A 12,170-nucleotide genomic window follows, 5' to 3' on the forward strand; every position below is an offset into this window, starting at 1 on the left:
CAGTAGATTTCGCTTAATATCACTTCCCATTTGTCAGATAAAAACATGATATTAACAGAAACATGACATAAACAGAATACGTATTTTCTGACTTTTTCAGCCCTCAAAACCTGAACTGAACTTCGTCAAATGCCTAAGTGATGTGGCTCTACGAAGAAGATTGTAAAATAAAGATATTTTGTAACTAACCTTGTTCTTTTCTCTAGTTGAAATATAGAATAAGTATAGAAATAAAGATATTCTTTGTATTTCATTTCAGTATGCAGTTACATTTCATATAGTTAGTAGCAAAATGACGATCAGTACGTACGATTATGTATTGTTATTGAGGAATTAAACAGAATTTTTTCAGTGATTAAAGTAGTTTATAGGTAATCACATGTAATCTACATGTATAGAGATTGACCTGAACATTCATACCTTTACCCTAGTTGAAGTACATATAGGATAGAAATAGGTTAGAAGTTGTGGAGGCTAGGGTGGAATAATGGGCCAAAAGTTCCATTTATTTAGTACCAGATCACTAAGGAAACCATTTCACTTATAAAGGATTTTGTTTGGTTTACTGGCCTATTAATGGCTAAGGTGATTAATGGGTATGTGTGCTGGAGGCAGCATGTTTGTGTATTTGCCCTCTTGTGACAGCACGGATCTGATGCCAACTTCAAGAGCGCTACCTCGCTGAAACACCATGCTGAAGGCATCCAGCACAGTATTCCACCCAGTCACATTATGTGACGAGGGGTGAAACATAAAACGGAACCACTTCATCTACCAAGCAATCCAATCTACACAATTTACATATACGTGAAAACAACAACAAATGAAGGTTTTTATCAAGTTTAATTGCATTTATCAGGTGACATCTATTTCATTATAATTCAAAATATAAAAAAAAAACTTTGAATGTTTTTTCTCAAATTTAACCTATTGTGATACCAGCTCTATGCAGACAATGTCAATTAACATATCTGCAGTGTTATTATGGGACCCAATCACTTCATTTATCCGTTGGCGGGTGTGAATGGATTTTGATCAGAAGTCATATTGCACAATTTTGTTTACCTTATTCTAGTTCCAAGTATCTAATTTGATAAAAGTGTTCTTTATTCTACAGTTTCTAAAAACTTACATAGAGATTTTAAAAGAAGGTAAATATTAAAAATATCCCAGTGCTAGTTTTGTTAAGTTTTGAATTTACTATGTCCAGGGCTAGATTTGTTTAGATTTGGACTTCTTAACTATATGTAATAAATTTTGAGAACAAAAAGCTGTTAGTTTCCAGTCACAAGAATGTCGTATGCACTTTTCAGAAAGCACCCCAATACATTTGATGATATAGCAGGTAGATTAATTTTGTTTTTAAACCTCACATCATGTATCGATGTAATCGATAACAAAACCTATTTCTGTTAGCCATGATGAAAACAAGTCTTTTATAAAACTGGTTCTATACACCAGTAAACACTGTAACAAGTAATGATCTCTTCTAAAATCATCTCTGAACACTAGTGGTCATCTATAAAATTGACCATACACTAGTGGTCATCTTTAAAACTGACCATTCATCTGTTGTCATCTATAAAACTAACTATACACTAGTGGTCTTCTAAAAAAATACTACACCATACAGAATATAGACACTAACAGAAAATAAATAAAAGTAATATGCATAAAACATCCAAATTTACAAAAATAATTACGCAAATACTGTGTGGTTCCCTGTACACGTCATGTAACTAATATATGCCATGAGTTGAAACTAGGAAATTGATATTGCATAAAACTTTATGCAATTCTGGATACATTGTGTATGATTGAACAAGAATCATAATACATCATCTATAATTAAACACAAATTGGAATAAAGTATGTATGACTGAACACAAATTGGGAACCATCATACATCATTGAACACAAATTGAGATAAAGTATGCATGACAGAACACAAATTGAGATAAAGTATGCATGACTAAACAGGACTCGGCACACATTATCTATGAATGAACACAAATCTGGATACAGTAGGCATGATTTTACAGGAATCGTGGAATAGTATGTGAACATTTTTGTGAAAAGATTTTGTAAATCACTGTTTCACAGCATATAAATGTAGTTGTAGGTGTAGTTACACAATCCCATATTCTAAATAGGTATGTAATGATACATTTCAACAAGGGGTATGTAATGATACATTTCAACAAGGGGTATGTAATGATACATTTATACAAGGGGTAGGGCAATATAACTGTTACAGTCTTCCTGACTGAAAACAGTTGTTGAAGTACATGTACATTGAAAACGTGTTTTTGTGAAAATATGATTTACACTAACACTAGTTAAGGGAATGTCTGGTTAAACAAATCGTTGTAATAAAAAGCTGATCAGAACTTTTATACTGTAACTATAGGTCATGTAATTCCGAACAATCTTACCCCTGATTCTTTTGCTTGTTAACTTAAAATACATAGAATCAATATATTTACCCAGTTCAGGCTTCACAAATAGTCAGTTTAAACAAAAACTTAATTGTGTTTGTAGATCCAAAATGATCAGTCAAAGGTATGTGTCACAGAGCCTGTGATGTTGATGTGTACAATGTAAATGTACAAACTTCAGTGGTAGACTTATTTCTACTCAGAATGATCCAATTCAAACGCTAATATTTGTATCACACATGGCAAGAATAAATAATTGGATCACTTCGAAGCAAACAGACTTACCATTCTGTAATAGATTTTTACATCTAATTGAAAATTAATAGAGATCGTCCATGAATGTATGTGTTGATAATTATTGATGTTTGCATATGTTGTGTAAATTTGTGCTACACATGTATTAGTTTATCATAGTGCTGGTCTCCAATGGGCCAATAAATATTGAAAAATGTATATAGAGGGTATTGACCAAATTTTGTAATGGCAAATTGAACTGTGGACAATACCTATGGAATGTGCATAATCATCAGGAATAAAAGGCATAAAATGTGAAGACAATGATAATTGGATGGACGATGTTCTTTAAAAACGATTATTAGATTGGTACAAAACGGGCAAGACAGAGAACTAGTAATAATGCTACAGAACTACAGATGGTGATAAAGCCTGCAAAGTCTTGTGGAAATGTGATGAAACGTGAGCCACTTAATGTTGGCATTATACCAAATTTTGTTATAGAGGGTATAGTGATGATAATGTTATATAAATATTATGCAGTAAAGCCATGGACAAAGCAGTTCTTGTGGAAATAGTATGTAAATCAATAACATGACAGGTCATACTATATTTGATACAATAAGCCCCCCTTCCCTTATAAGCATCCCTATCATTTTTTCAGGTTTGAGACCAATCCATCCACCAAAATTTACTTTTAAACTGACATGGTATCTATTATCGCTATATTTTGTGAGAATTTTGAAAAGTTCTGCAATCACTGATTTTCTCACATTCCTTAGTGCCTAGAGCACCTATTAGGTCAATTAAGGTAGTGGTAATGATAATAAATCACATACATAACAGAGGTCTTAAAAATCAGTAAAACAGTAAGATCAATATTTTGCGAAAAATCCCATGGCACTCTATATACTGTTTGGTGAAAGGTCACTATTCAACAGTCTAACTGAAAAGTTTAATATCTCTGACCCAGATTTGTGACCTACGTAAATTACATTAATACCTCTATCTGATCCCGGCTCAAGTTCAGATTTTTGTCTTATACACCAAAAGTAGAGTTTTTCAGTGAGTCTGACAGAGCCAACATCAATACTAGAGGTCATAATTCACTCTATACATTTTAAAAGGTTCATCCTGCAGTCCAGGTCATATCTCTGACCCATACGTTGTACAGCTCTCAACACTGGTAGCTGTGGACACTGACGAGACTTCACTAAAGTTACTGTCGAGTGAGGAGCCGGACAACTGTCGTCGCATGTGAGAGGAGCCCATGGTGTTGCCTCTCCTTGGACTACCAAACCGTCCCTTCCCTTTGTTTACTGCCAAACTGCAACAAATAATTATGAAATGTACATAATTTTTACATGAAAAATTAGATTTTTTTTATCTTATGAGCGGTAGCATCATACAGTTTGTATGAGCTACCATATTCCAGAATTGTTTTGCCCTGTCAAAGTTTCCCCCTATGCCGTTCAATATCCGTTCCTCGCTACCAGGTTATTAATAATGTCTACCTTCACATTTCATTACTGTAATAATAATAACCAGAGATGGTACCAAATGATCGCCTGTTTAAAAATTTGTTGTATTTAAAAATTTGTTTAACTTCACTTCATCAATACTTTACCGCACAGGAACCTCTTTGCCAAATATCAGCATCCTAGTAGACAATGAATGACAAGCGTCTAAATAACTTGCAGGTAAAACTTTAACAATGATGTGGTTCAAAAAAGTTCAGTACAAAACAGGTCGAATTGCAAAAATTTGAAATTATTTATCAATTTTAACACACTACATCAATAGTATACCCCACAGACAATGAATGACAAGCGTCTAAATAACCTGCAGGTAAAACTTTAACGTTGATGTACTTAAAACAAGAGTACCGTGGGGCGGAACAATATATATGCCCGTAGAATGCCATATAGTGTTATATACTTTCTTACATTGAAATAGATCTGCATCATTCAAAGAGCGGTTTGCTGACATGCTATAAAAAAAGTAGGATAAAATCTCCAGATAACCAAGGGCAATAACTTTTGCAAAAATTGTTGAATCAAAATTCTTGTAGGGGAGACACAACTTCATATCATGATTATAATGTATACCAAGTTTCAAATAGATCGGTCGAAAAATGTAGGAGGAGATTGCCGGACAAACAATGTTTACGCCATACGAACGGACGGACAACGCCATACCATAATACTACCGTCAAATTTGACGGTCGTATAAAAAGGTTAAGTACAAAACATTTCAAAACAAATTAAAAATTTGAAATTATTTTCTAATTCTAACTTCACTACCCCACAGGGACCTCCATGCCAAATATCAGCATCCTAGTACACATATTTAATGAATGACAAGCTTGTAAATAACTATAACTACTAACCTGTACTTGTTCTCCTTATTGTCCTCATAGTAGTTGATATTCATGCCGTCGTTGCCCCGGAGACACACAAGCTGAGTGCCCTGGCCATCACTTATTGACACGTACACACCACCGATCCTGATGGCCCGGCCGAGGTACCGTGGACAATGCATGTCCAGGATGGTTTGCTTTCCTCTACAAAATATGGTCGGATACAACATGAACAAAACACATTACGATGTGTCTTAATTAGCAGAAGATACAGCTTCTATGTTCCCTTTTTCAATATTGATTATTCATGACCGAGCTCACACTGGCGTTCGCCACCGGGGCCAATAGCAAAAGTGAAACGTGATTGGCGATTTGAAACTACCATAATGGTCTGTAGTTGCCACATACAAACTAAATAATCAGCATACTACACGATACATATGCATTTGTTTGAAACTTAATACATTGGCTTTATTTTTCAAAACCAAAAAAAGATTAGCAATGCTGATTCAGGTGACTCAAGTGGTTTTGTTGTTATTTTGACATTGAGTGAAAATAATCATACATACAATGCAAGCCATTATAATTCTCCACTCTTAAGATCCCAGAGAAAAAGTTTTTTTCTTTCAATTATTTCAACTCTTGGTTATTTTCTCTATAAAGATTCAGTAAAGTAAGCCCAACCCTACAGCTGCCTAATTACATAATGTCATAGTATAGCTTTTTACCTTGTATCGTCCTTATCAGCAGGAATTGTGATACCCTGGACACTGTTGAAGTAAATGATGTAGAGGAATGGCTCACTGTAACCTGTAAACACAATCAATACATGTATTATATTGAGACATGATCTATCATATAAAATTTGATTTAAGGAGATACCCCACCTTTACGCAGTATCCATTGGATTTGTATTAGTTATCTACCTTATTGATCCATAATACGATACATCATCAAATTAAGTGTTTTACCCACTACTATCAAATACCATTATATAAGGATTTAGAATTATTTGAGTGTTATCAAAGTATGCAATCTTGTGTACCTTTCAACTTTGTTACCCTTTACTTAGAATGGCTGTTATAATTATTTATCAAAGCTGGCTACAAATATCTTGTGTAGAACTCTTTGTGAGTGGAGGGTCATATTAGAAGAAAGTAGCTAATATTATAATATGAGGGAAAGTTAACTGCTCGAAGACAGTTGCCACACATATTTCTATTGCACAATCTTCATGCCGCAACAAAATACTGTTATTATTTACATAGTTCCTAAATAGAACATAAAATGTAAAATAGGTTAAGTTCACTATCAACAATGATAATGTATTTACCAAAAGCTAAAGGAAGACAACTCCACTTCAAATCCTTGGGTCGGCTCCTCCTTCCCTTGATGTCAACAAACACACCAAATTCTGAAACAGTATTAAGATTGTTTGTAGATTTCCACCAAAATAACTGACAATGCATAAGAAAGAGTAAAGACACCACACAGATGTTCTAGAAATAAATGTGGGATAAGTCTCATGTTATACCTGGGATTAAAACCCAGAACAATTAAGAAATGGAGCAGAAACACCATCTACTAGGAATAACTGTAAATATTACCATGGAAACAAAGGAGGTACTCCAGGGGCAGTCCTTCGGGCGACACTTTGACGACATCTATCGGGAAACTCTTGTGTATGGCTGCCCCAAATGCAGCAAATGCCAGTGAGTTGTCCTTCTTGTCAACAAACTCTGAACACGAGCAAATTATAAACAATGTACATGTAAAATGTTAAATCAAATGAAGATACATCACAAAATCAAAAAAAAAAGTTCTTCAGTTCGATTTAATTTAACTTTATATCAATTAGTTTTTGTGAGAATTTTATTTTTGCTTTATTCCCGAGGAGTACAATTATCCTGCTCATATGTATTTATGCACATTTCTACAATAAAGATGTATCTGCTGTTGTTTAGACAGCAGGTAATCTCACAAATACAGCTAATACTAGAACAATGAACAAAGGGTAATACTATGACAACAGGTAATCACATGACAGTGGGTAATCCTATGACATAACAGATAATCACATGACAGTGGGTAATCCTGTGACATAACAGGTAATCACATGACCGTGGGTAATCCTATGACATAGCAGGTAATCACACGACAGCGGGTAATCCTATGACATAACAGGAAATCACATGACAGTGGGAAATCCTATGACATAACAGGTAATTACATGACAGTGGGTAATCCTATGATATAACAGGTAATCACATGACAGTTGGTAATCCTATGACATAACAGGTCATCACATGACAGTGGGTAATCCTCTGACATAACAGGTAATCACATGACTGTGGGTAACCCTATGACATAGCAGGTAATCACGTGACAGTGGGTAATCCTATGACATTGCAGGTAATAACATGACAGTGGGAAAACCTATGACATAACAGGTAATCACATGAAAGTGGGTAATCCTATGACATAACGGGCAATCACATGACAGTGGGTAATCCTCTGACATAACAGGTAATCACATGAAAGTGGGTAATCCTATGACATAACGGGCAATCACATGACAGTGGGTAATCCTATGACATAGCAGGTAATCACATGACAGTGGGTAATCCTATGACATGACAGGTAATCCTATGACATAACCGGTAATCCTATGACATAACAGGTAATCACATGACAGTGGGTAATCCTATGACATAACCGGTAATCCTATGACATGACAGGTAATCCTATGACAAATGGTGTATAGGGACATTCCAGTTATGAATATATAGGTGGGTATGTATTGATATGCCTGTTTGGGATAAATAACAAGAGGCCCAATGGGCCTGCATCGCTCACCTGGTATTAATTCCACACTTTTAATCATAAAAGTGGACTAAAAGTAACAGCTACAGGCAGAATATCAGTGTTTGATTCATAAGAACCTATTAAAAGATTTAAACATGATGCCTGTGACCTTGAATGTCGAACAAGGACATTAGGTGTGAAATACCTTGAAAGTAGGTCAAGGCAGGGACGTATAGTGAAGGGGATTAGCAACTCCCTCTTTGCCTTACCAATTTTATGACACGTCAATCTAGACTTACCTCCCCCTGATTCAGGAGCAGATAGCGAGCGCCACCTTTCTCAATTTTGACAAACCAAGATGGCGTCGATACCGCTTCGATAGATTACAGAAGTTGGCGTGAAATCAAACCAATCGCGATAAGTGGTCTTACGTCTTTTGTTTATCCCATTGTTATAAGCTGATTGTATTACTTATAATTGATAAAATCTGTGGTATCATATTAATTGATGTCTCGTTTTTGGGGTATATTTTTCTATCTTTAAACGCGATGTAACACGTGGTTCAGGGTATTGTGGTGGGCGTCGATAGACAAAAATGCGGGATAAAAAAAACCCACATGTATGTGAACCACTTCACTCCAAAAGTATTTGACCGATCTTTTTTAAATTAGCAGCAATAGAAAGCTGAATATTTTTTATAACGACCCAACCTGTTTTAATTGCAAATAATATAATTTAACTTGTGTTATTTTTGTGTCAAAAAGAGTAAATATCAACATTATTTTTCACTGGAACGTAAATCATTATTGCAAAAGTAGTTTGCGACTGCTCACTGTTTTGATTAAATTTTATAAACTATCGTTTATATTTTTTAATACAATGAATATCAATAAACAGCTGAGTAATTTCTATGTTAAGTAGGCCTGATTTGATTTGCATTACTTGGAACTATAGCGATGTCACAGATGAAATTACTCGTCTGGTAAACTTGTGTTATTTTTGTGTCAAAAGTGTAAATAGCAGCATTATTTTTCACTGGAACGTAAATCATTATTGCGAAAGTAGTTGGTGACTGCTCACTGTTTTGATTAATTTTATAAACTATCGTTTATTTTTTTTAAAACAATTAATATCAATAAACAGCCAAGTAATTTCTATGTTAAGTTGGCCTGATTTGATTTGCATTATTTGGAACGATAGCGATGTCACAGATGAAATTACTCGTCTGGTAACGAAGGACACGTGTTGTTAAAAAACGTAAACAACCGGAAATGTTAAACCCAACAAAAAAGTATCGCCTTCATTCGGGGATCAGCTCATTTCAAAAATACTTCATTTTGAAATTTACAGCGATAGAAAGTTGAATAATTTTTTGATATGTAGTACCACGGAATTAGATTAGATCTAAGTCCGTGGTAGTACTAATTTTTATGGCAAAAAATAACAAATAACTTGTGCTGTTTTTGTGTCAAAAAGTGTCAGTATTAGCATTATTTTCACTGGAACGTGCTGTACGAAATGTGATTTGTTGTAATAGCCACCAACACAGCCGAAAGGCTAGACATAGTGGCAACGATAGCCCTATCCCTGGAATAAAAAGAAGACCTACTAATACACAGTCCCAATCAGGGCTAACCGTTATCAAAACACTCCCATCTCGGCGAGATTGGTGACATGATTTCAACGCTAGTGCGCAAGTGCGGGTTGATCGAGAGGGGCTCTCGATGACTTCGCGGTTCGGTGAACAAACACAAAAGCGACGTGCTATAGAATCTTGACTGGGGCAGAGTTGCCAATCCCCTCTATATACTGTCCCTGGTCAAGGTAATTCATTTGAAAAACTTGGTAGCCCTTCATCCCAGCATGCTGCAGGCCCAATATAAGTACCCTGGGCCTTTTGGTTATTCAGAAGAAGATGTTTGAAGATTTTCACATATTTGACCCCTTTGACCTTGAAAGTGGGTCAAGGTCATTCATTTGAACAAACTTGATAGTCCTTCATCCCAGCATGCTACAGGCCCAATCAGTACCCTGGGCCTTTTTGGTTGTTGAGAGGAAGTCGTTTGAAGATTTTACGACATTTGACTCCTGTGACCTCGAAAGTTGGTCAAGGTCATTCATTTTAACAAATTTGGTAGTCCTTCATCCCAGCATGCTACAGGCCCAATATCAGTACCCTGGGCCTTTTAGTAATTGAGAAGAAGTCGTTTGAAGATTTTACGACAATTGACCCCTGTCACCTTGAAAGTTGGTCAAGGTCATTATTTGAACAAGTTTGTAAGTCCTTCATCCCAGCATGCCACAGGCCCAATACCAGTACCCTGGGCCTTTTGGTTATTGAGAAGAAGGCGTTTGAAGATTTTACGACATTTGACCCCTGTGATCTTGAAAGTCGGTCAAGGTCATTCATTTTAACAAACTTGGTAGTCCTTTATCCCAGCATGATACAGGCCCAATATCAGTACTCTGGGCCTTTTGGTTATTGAGAAGATGTTGTTTGAAGATTTTGATATATTTGACCCCTGTGACCTTGAAAGTGGGTCAAGGACATTTATTTGAACAAACTTCGTAGCCCTTGATTCCAGCATGCTACTGGCCAAATATCATCAACCTAGGCCTTTTGGTTACTGAGAAGAAGTTGTTTAAAGTAAAAGGTTGACGCCGGACAGACGGACGACAGACGACGGACGACGCACCATGGCATAAGCTCACTTGCCCTTTGGGCAGGTGAGCTAAAAACATGGGAAGGTGAGAGAAAACCTACCTGTCATGGCTGGGTGCTCCAAGTCAATGCGATAGAACTTGTCTGTCCCCACGATGACAAAGTCATTTGTTATACACATACAGCTACAGGGTGCGGACGTCATCAGCTCCTGTAACACAACACAGCGTTTATACTCTGGAGTTTATCCCAACACATACAAACCAAACTTAACAGCTTCAATACACAAAACTTTACACACTGTTTTGTGTTATATGGAGAAAGACTAATGAAGATACCATATTAATCTAGATAATATCAGTACCTATATCAATTTCCCTTTTCAATAGTGAAAATTCAGTTATTTAACACTGAACAATTTTCTGTTACATCTTATAACCTGTACCAAAACTTCATTGAGAAAATGACTTTGTCTAGCTGTAGAGTTTCCCACAAATTTACGGTTGTCTCCCTTTGTTGTGTGTTATCATTACATAAGGATGTTCCAGTCTAGGAACTATTCTACCCAAAGACCAACCTCTTTACGCTTATCTCCCGTTGTTGTGTGTTATCATTACATCAGGATGTTTCAGTCTAGGAACTATTCTACCCACAGACCAACCTCTTTACGCTTGTCTCCCTTTGTTGTGCGTTATTATTACATCAGGATGTTCCAGTCTAGGAACTATTCTACCCACAGACCAACCTCTTTTACTTCTGTAGTATCATGGCTTTGTTCAGTAGTATAAATAATTAGTAGTTACTAATTTTCACAAGTTTTATAATGATTTTGCAGAAGTACTACGTGGGAGTAACTTTAAATCCTAGTAGGGTAATTAATGCTGTTTTATTGTGGTACATGTATTTACTTCAGTTTAAATTTTTGAAGGGTAAAGAAACTTCAGAAAATTGCCTCCCACAAATTCCATATGATTAATAAGGATATAGTATATAGATATTTGTATACAGTATATAGATATTTGTATGTCTTACCTTCCTGACACAGAAGGCGCGGAGGTCTGTGTTGTACTTAAGTATGATGACACGGTCCACCATTCCAACACACATGTACACTGTGTCATGGTATCTCTTCACCTCCAGCAGCGTGCAACAAAACATCCCCTCCACCTCGTCATAGTGGACAGGGGGTGACTCGTTTCCTGTCGCCTGGTCCAACTTAATCTTTATCAACTTTTTATCTACCCATACAACTCGCCTGTTCTTGCCTGTAAATCAGGTTTGATATGTACAACTATTTACATGCTCAGTCCATACATGGTTATGATGTAAACATACCGTATGCAACTTCAACAAGAGGCCCATGGGCCTTAACGGTCACCTGATATATCTATACAGAGAGTTGATTTCGTTTTTAACATGAACAGAAATATTATTGAAAGTGACAAAAAACAATAAAACCACCTTATTCAATATCAAGCATACAGATTTCAGACTAAAAAGGATTTGAAACTAGCACCTCTGATTCTAAACAAGGAAAATGAAGAAATTTTAGCACACTGACTCCCTTGAGCCCCACCCTACAGCCCTTGGGGGTAGGGCTGGCTCAAAATTTTCAAAGTATCAAACTGTCAACTCAAGGTTATAATTCCAATCAAGTTATTAACATGTAATA

The 12,170-nt window shown here is 36.0% G+C and overlaps 1 protein-coding gene across 1 annotated transcript in view; it reads right to left on the reverse strand.

The window, feature by feature from the left end:
- Positions 1-824: 824 nt before the first annotated feature.
- The window catches only part of LOC110458544 (citron Rho-interacting kinase-like), a 61,349-nt gene continuing 50,003 nt past the window's right edge, over positions 825-12,170 (reverse strand). The window contains exons 40-46 of the mRNA XM_021510294.1: positions 11,531-11,763; positions 10,601-10,709; positions 6,639-6,770; positions 6,365-6,445; positions 5,760-5,841; positions 5,062-5,235; positions 825-3,999 (exon numbers count right to left, since the gene is read on the reverse strand). Of these exons, the coding sequence (XP_021365969.1) occupies positions 3,819-3,999; positions 5,062-5,235; positions 5,760-5,841; positions 6,365-6,445; positions 6,639-6,770; positions 10,601-10,709; positions 11,531-11,763 (992 nt within the window). The 3' untranslated portion in view covers positions 825-3,818. The remainder of the gene's footprint in view (positions 4,000-5,061; positions 5,236-5,759; positions 5,842-6,364; positions 6,446-6,638; positions 6,771-10,600; positions 10,710-11,530; positions 11,764-12,170) is intronic.

Source organism: Mizuhopecten yessoensis, unplaced genomic scaffold (genome assembly GCF_002113885.1).
Source record: "Mizuhopecten yessoensis strain PY_sf001 unplaced genomic scaffold, ASM211388v2 scaffold9651, whole genome shotgun sequence".
In the NCBI taxonomy this organism is placed as follows: domain Eukaryota; kingdom Metazoa; phylum Mollusca; class Bivalvia; order Pectinida; family Pectinidae; genus Mizuhopecten; species Mizuhopecten yessoensis.